Source organism: Labrus bergylta, chromosome 5 (assembly GCF_963930695.1).
Source record: "Labrus bergylta chromosome 5, fLabBer1.1, whole genome shotgun sequence".
In the NCBI taxonomy this organism is placed as follows: domain Eukaryota; kingdom Metazoa; phylum Chordata; class Actinopteri; order Labriformes; family Labridae; genus Labrus; species Labrus bergylta.
In genome coordinates, this window is record NC_089199.1 from 1,080,042 (window position 1) to 1,095,612 (window position 15,571).

General features: G+C 39.2%; 2 protein-coding genes across 2 annotated transcripts; one reads left to right on the forward strand and one right to left on the reverse strand.

The window, feature by feature from the left end:
• The first annotated feature begins 776 nt into the window (after window positions 1-776).
• LOC109990116 (uncharacterized protein C6orf132 homolog) lies at window positions 777-8,901 on the forward strand. Its single transcript, XM_020642105.3, has 5 exons — window positions 777-995; window positions 2,869-2,957; window positions 5,116-5,206; window positions 5,774-7,757; window positions 7,847-8,901. Exons 1-5 carry the CDS (start codon window positions 917-919, stop codon window positions 7,941-7,943), a joined length of 2,340 nt encoding a protein of 779 aa, XP_020497761.1. The 5' UTR covers window positions 777-916; the 3' UTR covers window positions 7,944-8,901.
• A 1,180-nt stretch (window positions 8,902-10,081) lies between these two features.
• wdr77 (WD repeat domain 77) lies at window positions 10,082-15,475 on the reverse strand. Its single transcript, XM_020642106.3, has 10 exons — window positions 15,072-15,475; window positions 14,570-14,755; window positions 14,338-14,479; window positions 14,172-14,221; window positions 13,595-13,665; window positions 13,186-13,243; window positions 10,985-11,056; window positions 10,798-10,906; window positions 10,652-10,720; window positions 10,082-10,563 (listed from the first exon to the last, which is right to left on the reverse strand). The coding sequence occupies exons 1-10, from the start codon at window positions 15,178-15,180 to the stop codon at window positions 10,425-10,427; spliced, it is 1,005 nt and encodes a 334-aa protein (XP_020497762.1). The 5' UTR covers window positions 15,181-15,475; the 3' UTR covers window positions 10,082-10,424.
• Window positions 15,476-15,571: the final 96 nt, after the last annotated feature.

The following is a 15,571-nucleotide window of genomic DNA, read 5'->3' on the forward strand; positions in this document are numbered from 1 at the left end:
ATGTAGCAAAACTTAGAAAAGCAAAAGTAAACAGGAAACAGTGTTGTACTGAATTATTATCATAAGTACATGACATGCTTGTAATATTGTAGCTTGTGACAGTTAATTTTTTTTTTCAAAATAACTTTAAAAATGATGCATAATATTTAATTATGGAAAGGGTTTTGTTTTGAAACAGTCAAATTAGGTTTGATAAATGGTGTGGGATAGGAAATACTATATTTGCCTCTGAATCTGTGTTACAGTAAGATAATAAAACATTTCTAGGAAGTAATACCCAGGTAAGTTGACCTTGACCACCTGAACATTCTTGTTTTGGAGGGACTATAGACCAAAGTACAGAAAATATGTAGGCCTATTTAATTATATGATCAGAAAGACTGTTTTATTAGGCTTACATGTTTTATAACCATAATAGCTAAGAAACCAAACTATTTCCTGTTTACACAGATCAGTTCAAAGATATCAAGATGCTGTAGGGAAAATGTGTTCCTGGAAGCGTTTATAGTGGATACATAAACTAAAGATGGCTGACGCGTTCATTGCCAGCAGGTAAAAAGCATTACTTTGTACTTTCGATGATGATAGCTCGGATATAAGCTGAACAGTCATGCAGGTAAACGCAGGTGAGATTTGCGCTGGAATGTGGCTGCTAAGGAGGGCCCAGCAGGCCTCACCTGCTGGGAGTGTATTTAGAAAAAAAAAAAAAAAACAGGGAGGCTCAGTGAAAGGGGAGGAGGCGGGGTTTGTCCCATTTTGTCGCTCTGTTGAAAAAACTTTGCACCAAATCAGTGAAGTCAGGCTTTCCTGGAGCACTGCGCTGCACCTGCCGCTTTACCTTGGATTTACCTGTCGATTAAACAATGCGTTAATGATCCATCATAGTCGTATCCACACTTGAACTGATCAACCAGTCATGAAGAAGGGACCGTTACATTTTTTGGGTCGAAAGAGCCAATCTCTTTTCGACACCAATGTCAAAATGAAAGACATGGGTGAGTACACTGCTTAGGAGGCAAACACACGTTACATCCGAGAATACGTTTTACTGAAGAATAACACGACCTTTGTTTGGCTGCTTGGTATTTTTGAGCCAGAACTTGATTTCTGTTGTTAAATTGCTCCAAATGAGCTCCTCAACAAGATTGGTTTAGCAGGTGCCATCAGAGGAATATGATTCTTCCATGAAAAAGCTGCTCTCTTACAGTAATGTCAGATTAGAGTTCATCTGACTGACTCCATTTATCTCCAGGATCACCTGACAGATAGAGATCTGACACTATAGCGCTGTGAGGAAAGAAGGCAGGCATCAGTACAAACACAAGGAAAGTTTAGATAAGAGAATATCGAAGTTCCTGTTGAACACACACGTTATAAAGTTTACGTTATGTGACTATGACACATCTATAATCTCATATATACAAATGATTACGACTGAGCAAACTCCATCTGATACAGACGTCTCCCACATGTTGTTGAAAGCTGAACATAAAGATAGTTATTGACTAAATATCACGATGAATAATTAATTTTTAGACTGAATTAATTCAGTCTAAAAAGTTAAAAAATAATAGAATATTGCTTCAATGTAAAGCAGACTGTAAGACCAGGTAAATCAATCTTTAAAGCTAGTATTATGATGAAAACACATCTTAGACTCTATCTACTGTCACATGTTGATATCAGTTTACAGATAAACTGTGCAGCTCCATATAGGACATTACTTCTATTTGATCGGAGGAGAAGGAAACAAGAGTAATTGTTATGCAAAGCCGCAAACTTGCAAGAGGACATTTGTCTATTTAAATCAAGCAGGTGCACAATAGGGAAACAAATGATTTGGTTAGACTGGTTTAACACCACAGATGATTCCCTCTCTTTCTTATCCAGTCAATCGTGGTTGTATTTCAGCTCCATCATATTTTTGGTCTAATGTGTTTGAACATCACAGGAGGCTCATGAGACAGAATAAGGCAAAACACTTTGCTTTTCTTGTTTGTAATGTCAGTCATTAGGGGTTTTTCTTCGTTCAGCCCAAATGAAAGGTGTTGTTTTAGACGTCTGAAAGAAAGTGCGGTCTAAGAGCCTCTCAGTGACACGTGTCTTTCAGCTGTCACTTATTGGACAAACAAGGTGACAAGAAAGGAATGGACGACCTCTAAATAACTTACCAACCAGTGACCTCTGATAAGATCTGTTGGTTTAGAAGAATGTTTTTCTAGTCTGTGACGTTTTTTAGAGTTGTCTAAGTCCTCTTTCAACTCAGAAATCTCCCTTGGCCAATGTCAAAGATTGCATTAGATTTGAACTTTACATGAATGTGAAATGAAGACCAGCAGGCCGTTTTCTTTCCATCTCCACTGACATGATTGGGTTTAATGAATTTACTACTTTTAGTACATTTTGATTGCTTAAACTTTGAAATGCTTAAAGAAGAAAACATCAACCATTCATGCTAATGGACTTGTGATTCTTTAGGAGTGATTGATGAATATACAGTACACTGCATAAGTATATGTAAGATATGTAATATGATGATCCTAAGCTTTCCCCTGAACACAATGGTAAAGTATAAATAAAGATAAGTCGCCCACCTCTTCAGTTGTCAACAACAGAACTACCTGTAATAGCACAAAGAAGATTATTAGAGTGAGTGACAAATACAAAGAAGCCTCTTTGGTGCATACAGTATCTCATTACCTGTACAATGACCTGTGTGTGCAATGTACTAATCTGCACCTGTGAGAATTACAATACCCTGTGGGACACAATGCAGGTTCAAGAGGGGGATATTTGTCCATAAAGTTTAAATTGTGCAGAAACTTGTTCTGACCAGTGTATAAAATATTTTTATTTTTATTTCCTCAGAAAATGTGGATTGGGTCCTGGAGTCCTCAGCGATCCCCGAGTCGGGTACTGCCAGTGTGAGGGCCAGACCCACGGTCAAACATCATTCTGTGAGTAATCCAAGTGAAGCTTAATGATTCATTCTCTGTCACTGGGTAAAAAAAAACAGTCCCCACCTTGTCATTAGGCATTACTTCATCTTGAACTCTGTATCTGCAAAGCTGTGTAGGTGCTAATTAACTGATAAAGAACAGTGTTAGACTGGAAGAGTGTGTTAGAATCTGGGTGAGCTTTAAACAGGCACAAGACATGTACAGTATGAATCTGAATAAAAGGCCCACGTTCCCAAATGTGTGTTAATAAGCATTCATTTGCATCAGTTGAGTGGACATACTGTATTTTAGTGTGTTAGTTAGTGTGGTAAAATTCACTTTACATTATTATAAAAAAATGAATATACTCTCCTGAGAATGTGATAACAATGTAAAGCTGCTTTAGCTGATAGTATCACCATCATACTGTTTTTAAAACTGTAAGCATTACAGTGTAGTATGCAGTGATTGCATCCAGAGGTCTTTTCTGTTCTTAAGCATTTTAAAACTTGACATTTTAAAATCCAGAATAGCTCTCAAAAGTTGCAAATGACAATGTACAGTCAGTGATGACTGCATTAAATAGAAACAGCCACACTTGTTAGCAGAGCTATCTATGCTAGTTTCACAACTATGGTGGAAGTGATAAAACACACTAACTTAAGTATTGTGCTATATGTAACTGGTGTACTTGAGAGGATATTCTCAATATTTACAAGTTCTAATATTGTAAAGTTTACACACAAAAAGACAGTAAGCAATTAGTTTTACAATAAACAAATCAAGATACACTTCAAATGATTACATAGGGATTATCCAACTTTTTGGCATGTGGCTAGAAAATGTTGAAGAAGCACTTTTTTGATAATAAACTAACATACCCTGATCACTGAAATGATATGTTTGTACTTTTACTCATGTGGGATGCATGTTTACATGTGCAGGTTTGTGAAAACATTGCAGAATTGTTAAACTGCTAATGTTCTGCTTTTCATTGTTCACTGATTTTGCTTGGAAGACTTGCTTTACTCATAGCCTGACGTCCGCAGTCAGTGTGTCTGTCAGGCCTCCTGCTTAATTGTCATGGCGCAGGTATAAATAAAGAGCTCATCTGTGCTCTGGTTCACACACCTCAGTGTTTGGGAGTGTTCTGTGAATGCGTCTGTGGCATGTGTTGGCTGTGGCACACCCAGCAGCACATGGGCAGGACCGCTCAGACTGCTGCGACAGATGAAAGTGAGTCATGACGCAGGACTCAAACACATGAATCAAACTGGATCTGTCGCCATTTTTGCCGACACACCCTTGTTCTGCGGTGCAGTGAACGTACCTTTCCAAACAGCTACATAAGTGTCTTGTGTTTAGAAGCAAAATCAGTAGTGTCACTCAAGGCGTGATTTCAGGCAGATGTCCAAAGTATGTTAATCTCTAAAGCTTTTCCTTCTAGCCTGAAATTGAGATATGTGTGAGTGCGTAGGGCTGTTGGTTGAATGTTCATTAACAGCTCTCAAACCAAGCGAACCTGGTGTGTGCTTTATTGTATTTTTACGTAACTCAAAGGACCCTACAGTATGATGTTAAGAGCAGTGATAATGTGTGAATTATTTTTTTTGAGCCCTTTGGAGAGTACAAACCCTGTAGCCTCTCTATGTATTGTGTCAACACAGTCAAAGTTGATTTTTTGTGGACCATGGCGAGAACAGAAAATCTCCCTTGTCCATCTTTTTCTTTCTTACTCTCACACACATGTAAAAAGAGTGTATCTTTCTGTTCTCAGCCAGGCCCACTTTAACACTAGAAACAATGTGATGAATAATAGGTGTATCGTCTGATTCACAACGAGTGGTCATGAGCCAAGAATGTCATGTACAAAAATTGTGAACAAACCTCCAGACTTCCTATAAATACCTCACTCTTGCTATCCAGCCTGTTTTCGTTCTGTTCTGTTCTGTCAGAACACATTTTTTTAACTGAAGTGTATTTTAAGTAATTTCAAGTAATGCAGAGAGCTGCAAAAGTCCTGAACTGGTTTGTTAAGTGAACATTTGTTGGTAAAAAACAAACTTTTTGGCACCTAAAGAGCTGGATGATCTCATGTTTTCCATTGTTTTGTCTCAGATGTTGATATTAAAACAATCCAATGTCTTCCCCCCCCCCCCCACACACACACACACAGTCCTCATATGACAGTTTACAAGGGTTTGCTGTTCCGACACCCAAAGTCCCGCTCCTTCCCCCTGTCAATGGTCCAAAGATCAACGGCTCAGGTAAGTGTTCACCTACCTCAAATATATTCTTAAGCATGGTAAATCCCATTATTTACAAAAGAGAAAGGTCATTTATTGTGCCTATGGTCAGACTCAGTTAATGGATTAAAGCAATCTATCTCCACAAAGGGTTGACATTTCAGGGCAGGTAAATGTTTGTCCAGGCAATTACTCAATAACCCTCCAGAATCTTTCCTAACAGCACTACACATTTGTAGGACTATTTGCAGAATGGGAGCATTGCAATTTATAAAAGAAAATTGGACACATCTAACTTCTTAAAGGATGCATACATTTTAGCATAATAATTTGTGATTTATGGCATATAAAGGTTTTCACTTTATTTTTTTTTAAAGATATCTGGATTTATTACCAGTCGCTAAAACAAGGGAACGTTTTTTAAGTACAGAGAAGCCTTATAATATCCAGAAACGAAACTGTTGAATTATATGTAGACTGTCTTAACAGCTAACACTATAGTGTCTCACAGTTCAATATTTTGTCCTCATTTAAGAGTGTACACCTGCACTGAACTTTTCTGTTATTGTCTGTTATTTGTTTCCACAGTCGGTGGAGGTCAGTTGTCCAATGGAGCTGTTTGGTCTGTGCCTGACCTTTCGGAGGATGATATATTTGTTCCTCCTCGTCCATCTATGGCACCTCCACCTCCTCCAGGGACTTTAATTCCTCCATCAGGGACTTTTATCCCTCCACCAGACTTCATGGGTGACCTAAGCACTCTGCACCTTGCAACCCCTGAGCCTCCTTCCATGCCAGCTCCAGACCCCCCTTCACTGGTGCCATCCATGCAGGGGCAAGATTTAACTTTTTTAAAACCACCACCTATGGCTCCGCCAAAGCCCCCATCTACTTGCTCTAGTGGCTCTGCATCATCTGTACCCATTTCTAATCCACCATCTTCCCAAGTACCTGTCCATCCAAGTTTTTCCCCACCACAGCCCCCCGCTGAAAGGCAACGCAAGGCTCATAAGACACCTCCTCCAAAACCCATCAGACTGTCTTCCATCTCCAACAATGATTCTCCACCACAAACTCCTGCCCCACCTCCCCCCGTACAGACACCAACACTGTCCACTTTTAATCCCCAACACACAGCCAAACTTTACAATGTTCCGACTACTTCAATTGTCAAAGGCTATGAGGAACCTGACACAAGACCCAAGCAAAAGTTACTTCTGCAAGATTCTTCGCCTGTCAAAACTGATTCAGTGCTTGCCGAGGTGAATGGGAAAACCCCTAAAGTGGCAACACCCTCTAAACCAGTTGCTAAAGATGCACAGGAACTTATGGATCACCTACAACTTTCTCAGTCCTCTGAGTCACCCCTGCCTGAGCCAAACAAGGAAGCTAAACCAGCTAAGGTTTCTCCACCGCCAATAGACAAACCTGCCCGGAATTTTAATCAGACTTCACCATCACTTCAAAAAGTGAGCAGCACTTCAATGAATCCAGAGTCCAGCAAGGACAAACTTGACGCATCTCCAAGTCAAAGTCGCAAATATAGTCCAATAATAGACCGTAAACTACGCAACCTGAAAGGTAGTGAAACAAATGGGGCAAAAGAGGGACCTGCAGCTTCCCCACTGGCTCTTTTAATGGCAGCTAAAAAAAGAGAGAAACACAAAACAACTCTTTCTCTCTCCAGAGAAAATAGTGCCAAGAAGGATGAGCAGCCTAGTGCAGACATTCAAACACGTGCCACGAGCCCAAATTCTCTCATCATCACTCCAAGGAGCAGCTCATCCTCTTCTCTAGGATCTCAAGAAAGATTTCAGGAAAGTCCAAATCCAAACAGTCATTTGGATCATACGCAAACAACTCGGACATCAGAAAAATCAAGCAATCAACCAGTGCTGGCCAAGGATAAGATGTCATCTAGCAGTCTAGGTATCAGTCAAAAGCCAAGTTTGGCCAACCATGTGGTGCAGAAACAAAACACAGAGCAAAGCCATTCAATGTCTAATTCTCCCAAGCATGAGGATTATAAAGAGGAGTTGAGTTTTCTCCCTCCGCCACCAGAGTTTGATGATTTAGATGATAATGTGGGTCCACCTCCTTCCGTTCCTCCACCTGACCCTCCCAGGAAAATGGCACCAACTTTAAAATCTCTTCCTGTAGCTCAAGCTCCAGCTCCTCCTCCTCCTCCTAAACCCCCACAAGCTCCAAAACTCCCACCTCCTGACAATGATTTCAAACCAAGGCTTTCAGTCCAGACTAAACCAAAGTTGGCCCCTAACCATATCCCCTCCAATCTTTCCCCCAGTCAGGTAACACTCCTGAGTATCTTACAAAAGAAGATGGCAGAAATGGACCACAAAATGGTCCCCCTGAACGAGACAGAGTCCAGTTCTGATGACTGGGGCAGCCCCTTGTCTGATGAGGATAATAAGGTCCCTGTTGTACTCAAATCCCCATCACAGAGCAAGAATAACTCTGTGGTGAAGACAACAGCAGCCCTGGACATGCGCGAGCTGGAGGGTAAAGTGGCCAAAAAATATCAGGATGCCGCCTCAGTGAAAAGTCCAACCAGGTAAGACCACCAGTACTAAAATATGAATCCTTCATTCCTTCAATGGTAAGACTAGTGTCCAATAAGCATGAATATGTTCTTCTTTTCAGCAATGGAGTGCAGTCAAATCATCAATATGGGAAGACCTTCACTGTCCGGCCTGGAACCAAAAATCCTATCTCTCTCTTTGGTCAAGGGCCATCTTAGTGGAAATCAAATAATATGCAAATAAGATGGACGATCATCAGTGTAGTAAACAGTGCATTTAATTGGATTATGTATTTTTGCAAAATAATTAATTTGAACAATTGGACAGAAGCACTTTGAACATACGAGTTACACCAATGTTGTTGGGTAAATGTTACAAATGATGTAGTCTAGACAAGATATATTTCAGGAGATCTAACTCACCACTGTCAGTCAACGGTAATTTGTTTCTTCATATTTTATTTTTTGAATGGACCATACTTAAATTACATTCTTTGCTGCTACTGTTTATTCAGTGTATAGGTACAGTACATGTTGCATGTTCCTTTTAAACCAAAACTATAAATCAGTCTGAATGTCACCTGGTTCATATTTAAATGAATAATGAATAATCTATTGGTTTAAAAACATGTGTGCTTGAATCAATCTCAACTGTTTACTGCATGTTGTATCTATCTAAAGTGATTATTTTTAGAATGTCAAGTCAGTCAACAGATTAGTCTCCAATAATAATATATGAAAGTTCTGATGTACAATGTAATTATTGTGGTTTGTGGGGTAATGACATGTCCTGTATGTAAACTGTTACATGTGTACTATGTGGGTCCACTTGAAAAACAAGCAAACCAGTCATTCAAACCAGAGTGAGGATATGTCTAGAACTCAGTGGGATTGTTTCTTGTATTTATTGGTCAAATGTTTTGCCCTTTGTATAAACATTATTCAGACAGTAAAAATGTAAGTAATTGTAGCTACACTTGCTTTTCTGTACATATTAGTTTGTCAAAGAGTTTAAAAAGAAACTTAGATTTTGCTAAATTGTTTTATATACATGTAAGCTTTGTAAAATCAGGATATTTAAAATATTGGCAACAATGTCATTAAGCAAGCAATTTATGGAAGCCAAATGTTGCCCAACAACTCTCTAAATAGAAAATAAAACCAAGCATTCATTGCATGTTTTAGTAATTGTTCTTCAGTGTTTTTGTGCAGTCTTTAGTGTTTGTAGTGTTATTACTAAGTCTTAAATACAAAATTAAGTACATTTAAAATGATGCTTTAATGTGAATATGATAGGGTCTTTTATTTTATTATAGTCACAAAGTGAATGGAAGCAACTTAATTCATTTTTAAGCAGCAATGTTTTAAATACTTCAACAACACTTCTTTGACATGGTCTTGGTATATTAATGGGGCATTTTAGAACTCAGTATTGAAACCCTTTTTTGAAATGCCTCTGGTCTCCTCCTTCACTGCTGATGAAGGCCAAAGTCAGGTATCGATTGTACGGGGCTTTGTAGCTCCAATTAGTGCATTTGTTTAGTGTAAGTAGCTAGCATACAGTATGCTAAATGAACAGCATTGTTCAATACAACCATTTTTTTAAATTTAAAACCAAGAAGAAAATAACCCTTTCTAAGGCCAAAATTCAGTCATCTTCATGTAAACCCCCGTGACTTTATGGAGCCAAAACAATCATCCCAACTATATTAATAGATAAAACATGTTTCAGCAAACACAATGTCCAGTTTTGAGACTATTGGTTAAAATCTTAAAAGACATTTTAATCATTTCTTTATTTCAAAAAGAGAAAAAGAAGATCGATCAAAAAAAACTTCAATCACTTGTTTAGCTGAAGGGCTAGTTTTACCAATCTTTGCCTCATGTTGCAAGGCATCCTTGAAACACTGCATCAAGCATTGTTGTGGTAATGTCTATTATACTGTCATGGTGTTGGTGTCTTGTGAAAATGATTATAGCACTTTTAGTCCATTTACCTCGTCAGGCGACAGACTAGCAATAACACCATAGTTTCCACGAACTGTGAGAATCACCATGTATCCTTGTTAACTTCGGAGCCAACCGCAGACACACAAGCACCGTAAACACACTACCATGTTTTGCACCAAGAGTGGATTACTGGGGGTCTGCGACAGTCTCATTGTTGTATCAGTATATAAATATATATTAAACATACACAATATATGGCGGTGCTTTTTAGTAAGTGGCCTTAAAGTTAGCTATCATGACAATATCTGTTATCCTTCATATCCCCAGTTCTATTAACAGCAGTTTCTTCCCACAATCTTGTTGTTGATTTGTATAAGATTCAAAAGAAAACATACCAATATCAAAAATGTTCTTGCTACCACAACATTAGGTTCCCTTTAATGCAAGATTATGAAATACAAATGGGTTGCGTCAAGTTTAATTACACACAAAAGTGCTATACAGAGGAAGAATTAAAGAAGTGGATGGAGATGTTTTAGAGTAGTATGAACCAAAGCCAGCACTGGAAGAGCACATTTCAAATATTGTGTACATGTTTTGGGTATTAAATGGCAATGAAACATTTAAATCTATATTTCTTGATTAACGTACTTAACTTTTTAGATACACATGGAAACCCCCCTTAAAAATGAGGGGGAGAAGGTAGTTACTTGAAACCACTGTCTTCCTACGTGTAAGCATCTGTGGAGTCTACGAGGAGTTGGGAGCAGCTGGATCCACAGTGTGGTGAAGCACAAGGTGATCCCAGCCTACAGTTGTGAAAGCGTTGGAGCCACCATGAAGCCAGCACACACTTTTGACAAAATCCTGGTGTCGCCGATCTCTTAGTCTAAAAAAGGAGAGAACATGGACAAATGCTAAGTGGTATTTTTAACACTGACTAGGTTTTCTCTGAAGTGCAGGGTGCAAAGACTCACATTTCTCGCAGATCAGAGTTCAGTACAGCCAGGGAACAATCGTCACTTATGGAGGCGAGCAATGAGGCACTAAGATTGAAAAAAAAGAGTTAACATTTTCTAGAAAGAGAAATGTAAAAGCCAGTAATACTTTAGCAAGGATTTACCTGTGTGTAGAGAAGGCAAGCCCATTGACTCTACGGTTGTGTACTTTCTGCACCCTGGCTGGCTCTGTTCCCAGGAAATCCTTCACTGTCACTCTGCCGAGCTCATCACCTGAAGCACAACAAGCATGATCAAACATGAAACCACTGCCAGTTAATGTCAATCAATGATCTGCTCACTGGGTCTTACCAAAAGCAATGGTGCTTCTGTGGTGGGGGTGCCAGGCTGCAGTAGTAGGGGAACAGCTGGGGGTCGCTACATCTGAAACAAAAACGTTTAAGAACACAGAATTAGAGGTGCACTGTGTGACTAGCTGGTGACAGGAATCAGCTGATCGATGACCAGCTTCTAAAACATCTGATTCTGTTCCACATCAGATCAACACACACAAGCTGCATGTTAACTGCATGTCCACCACAACTACACACTGGCCCTTTCCAAATATCCACAGTTCAGTATGCAGTACTTTTCAGGAGGGAGTTTCAGTATACTGAACTCTCATTCAGTATGCATTTTTTGGGACACCTCAGTATACTCAACATTTCAGTATGGATACTAACTTCCTGGTTTCATGCAGTATGGATCGGATGCATCCTTTCAGGAAATTAATTGTATTTTACCACCCACAATGCTTTGCGAAATTAAACCTAAATCGTCACTTCACGTGCGCCTCCAAATCAAAACAAACGAGCATGGATTAATTTAATCTTAATTTAAAGTCCCGACTGAAACCACTACTTTTAATTAACAACAGAAAATATAACAAATGTCTGCATTATAATAAAACCTTTTCCCCTCTATTTAAATAATGATTTCACTATTTAAATGTGTCTTTATTGGTTTATTTTATATTACTGTCTTTCATTTGTACTTTCCTTTTTGTACTGTATGTTATTTAATCTGTTTTTACATAGTGATATTGTTTTTTGTTTACCTGACTGTATGCGCATTACTCTTCTTGGATGCGACCGGTTCGGGTAGCGTAAATGACGCCACTTCCTTACTGAATGAATCAGACGAAGTAGGAACAAATATCTGCCTACTGAATAGTAGGTACTAAACAGTAGACAGCACAGATAGTAGGTACTGCCTACTGACAGACTGAGTAGGTACTTGGCAATTTGGATTCACCCATTAACACTAACTCGACAGCAACACAAACACAAGCTAACATGTCTGCACTTGAGGTGCCCATCAGGCAAAACAGCTTTGAAATACTAGAGGATAAACAAAGACTGTTGACTGTGTGCACCTTTACCAGATTCTGTTAGGCATCCGCACAGTCCTTATGTGTGTGACCCGTCTCTCTGTTTCACTCCCCAGGGCCTGAGGAGGCAGTGTGTTAATTTAAGTGATATTTCTGTAATATTCTTTGGTTATGGTGGGACACTTCAATCTCAGCATGTGAGCATGTGATTTAAAAAGTTTGACCTTTGAGACATATCACTTTATAGCCAATACTAGGATTGATGCATATTGATAATTACAATCGTGCTTTGGCCTAGTGCGAGTGTGCCGCTTAGAGATGGTCATGCAATTTTAAAGAGCCTGATTAACATTCATTCAGTGTTTTATTATCAACCTAAAATTGAATTTTCATTAAAGAAAATTTAAATTCTCAGAGAGAATGGCATAATCAAAAAGGATTGTGTGGTATTATTAAATTACCCAGGCATCGACAGTCTCAAGATCAGATGCGTTGAATCAGCCAAACAAGCAACCACATCATAGCTGTCAGTGACATTACATTCCTAACTGAAAGTGATCAAGCGTGGGAACATCAGGTATAATCAATGATATCCTAACCTGCTCAGTGTGACAGTCAACAGGCTAAACAACCTGCTCGCATTCGCTCCACTCCTGCCAAGTCTTGCACATTTGCATTTAAGACTTAGACTTAGACTTTCTTTATTGTCATTCAAACTTGTACTTTACAGTGCAGATAAGAACGAAATTTCGTTGCATTTGGCTCGTTGTAGTGCAGGATAAGAACAGCAGCATGTATTTACATATAAAAATAAAGTGCAGATATAAATAGATATAAAAAGAAAAACTATGAGTAAGAATACTATACAGATAAATACATTGCACGTTGTATGTATTTTACAGTCCAGTGAGGTAGTCACTGGAGGCTGCGGAACCTCTTTCCAGAGTCCGCAGCCTCCGAAGCAGAACTTCCAGGTTCTGTAACAGCTTCTTCCCACAGGCCATAAGACTTTTGAACACAAAAAAAATAATCCCTCCATTACCCCTCAAACCCCCACACAGGACTACCTCACTGGTAGGTGGGAGTTATTTATATATATATATATATATATATAAAAAAAACTGGACTTAAATCCAGAATTAAATCCAGTTTGGTTAACAACCTGGCAAAACCTGTTGCTCACCTATTTTTGTGGCTGGTTTGTTTGGCTTCCTCCTGTCCCACATAAGCACACGGCCATCCTGAGAGGGAGAACAATCAGGTTAAGTTTGAATGGTGCCCATGTAGACTGACAGCTCTTGGCCTGCTGCTCTCTAATTAAACAGTCCGTATTACTGCCAGCAGTTTGATGGGTTAAAACACAAAAGATTTGTCCAACATCCACTAGAGAGCATATCATTTAGATACCTTTGCTTCTATTGCTATCATACATGTATTTGTGAGTGGTTGACGGCATGTGGGTATGAAAGAAAAGTAAACAAGTAAATCCTTAAAATGCAATGTTATGCTGCAAGGTGTTCCTCAATTTGTTTCCATCTTCAGTGTTGTATGTGTTCCCAAAAATGCATGCAAACTGTTGATTAGTGTCTTACTTGACCACAGGAGATGAAGAGAGACTCCTCTGTAGGACTGCAGGTAACACAACTGACTGGCTGTGTGTGAGCTGAAGTGAGACAAAAGTACAGAGATGAATCCAGTTTTGTCTTTGCCATATTTATGAAGGATTTATTTTTTTTTTATTACCGACACTGACTTCAAACCACATTCTCCCAGTGGGAACATTTATTGTCCAACACAGTTTTTAAATCACAAGAAAGCACTTTGTTTACTACACTTTGGTTATCTTTAAATCTGGTTGAATCTTAAAAATACTACAAAAGTCTGTACTTCAAATGCTTATTAAAGGTGTGAAATCCCCATTGAATAGCAAAAATATAACACGCAGATATTGCACACAGCATTTCAATTTAATTTCATTATCATTTTTATTCATCAATGCAATTTTAAAAATCATAAATGCGGATAAAAAAATGTTTTTGTTCCTTGGCCCAAGTCTGAAGTAAATCAAGCCAACTTTAATTACAACCTGTGAGAGGCTTCTTAAGAAGTTGTGCAAAAAAACAGGGGACATATGAACAAAGAAACTGATGTTATGATTTGTTCTCTTACCATTGTAGGTAGTGACAACTGTCTCCTGGCTGAGATCCCACACTTTGATTCTTCAGGATTGAAAGGCAAAAAGATGCAAAGGGATGAAAAGGGGTTCAAACACATAAATATGTTCTACATTAACACTTTGGCCAACTGTGTGTATTCATGTGAAATAGGCTCTAACCGGCAGTCCATGCTCCCAGTGACAGCACTGCTTGCTCCTGTAACTGGGCTGACTGTGGTGACAATGTGGTCATGCTCCTGTTTAGTGAAGCGATTCACCAGCAGGCGCTCATCCTCTGCCAGTTCCCAGAGCTCCAATGCACCTTTACAGTGACCAGTAAAACAAATTTCAGTTTCACATTTAACTTAAAAAAAAATAACAGGGCTCAAAATGCTTCTTATCTGCACATTACCTGAGTCTGACGCCACTACAACACCCTTTTCTGACACCCATTTGACATCTGTGACTCCAGCCTCAGTCTGCACACCAGCTTTACACTGCTCCTCATTGGGGGCCTGTGCAGGGTCGCTGTAGATCCACACAGACCCCTGCCAGCTTCTTCCAGCGAGGCTGGAGGCACCTAGCAGCAAGGTGCCATCTGGAAAACAGTCATTAAGAAATAACTCTTAAATACTTATAATCATACTGCTACCTAAACAACGAAACTGATGAATGGAACACTTTCAATTCGGCAAATATAAAATCCATGGAAAAGACCATATTCAATATCAAATACCAATTTGTGTGACATATCGCCCCTGCAGCTGAATATGTGAAGAAATCTTATAAAACGTTGATTTGGGACTCCGTGCTGAATAAAATCCACGCACATCAGTACAAATGTAAACAATAAAATAGCACTGTAGCTGCACCACGTGTTTACCTTTCTAACCTTCAGCTAGCTTGTTACGTACCTGCTCTGTATTGAGCCGAGCACAGGTGTCTCTCCATGCACGCTGGAGCATTGGGGGGTACACTCCACCGGTTTTCCTTGATCATGTTGGTATCTACAGCACTTTTCATTCAGATAACGCACTCGACTTTTTCAGTGGTTGCAGCCACGACTCTGCAAACGACTTAAACGCAGTTTCTTAGTTAGCTAGCTAACGTTAAACTTCCTATACGCTTACAGAGACACCACCGTTATCACTTTTGGTTCATGTGCGCAACATAAAACCACAATGATTTCCGTGTTCCTTTAGAAACGATTGTATGAAATATAACAGGAGTTGTCGTATCCAAATGAATGAACGAGTGTAAAGCAACACATGGGCCCAAAAAAACACTCACTTCCGGGTTTCTTCTTCGTCGAGTCAAAAATGGTGGTACACTGCCATCGCCCAATGCTTGTTAGGTTTTTTGGCTGGTTTAATGTGATTTTTTTTTTTGTTAGATTCTACGGTTCGGAAATCCT

What these genes read in the sequence shown, in the direction of transcription:
- wdr77 (XM_020642106.3), bottom strand. Translation starts at nt 15,180, where the DNA reads ATGAAAAGTGCTGTAGATACCAACATGATCAAGGAAAACCGGTGGAGT. An exon ending in AGTTGTCACTACCTACAATG is followed by an intron (nt 13,666 to 14,171) that starts GTAAGAGAACAA and finishes GTCTCACTTCAG; the next exon opens with CTCACACACAGCCAGTCAGT. An exon ending in TCTTCATCTCCTGTGGTCAA is followed by an intron (nt 13,244 to 13,594) that starts GTAAGACACTAA and finishes TCTCCCTCTCAG; the next exon opens with GATGGCCGTGTGCTTATGTG.
- LOC109990116 (XM_020642105.3), top strand. Translation starts at nt 917, where the DNA reads ATGAAGAAGGGACCGTTACATTTTTTGGGTCGAAAGAGCCAATCTCTT. An exon ending in CCACGGTCAAACATCATTCT is followed by an intron (nt 2,958 to 5,115) that starts GTGAGTAATCCA and finishes ACACACACACAG; the next exon opens with TCCTCATATGACAGTTTACA. An exon ending in TCCAAAGATCAACGGCTCAG is followed by an intron (nt 5,207 to 5,773) that starts GTAAGTGTTCAC and finishes TTGTTTCCACAG; the next exon opens with TCGGTGGAGGTCAGTTGTCC.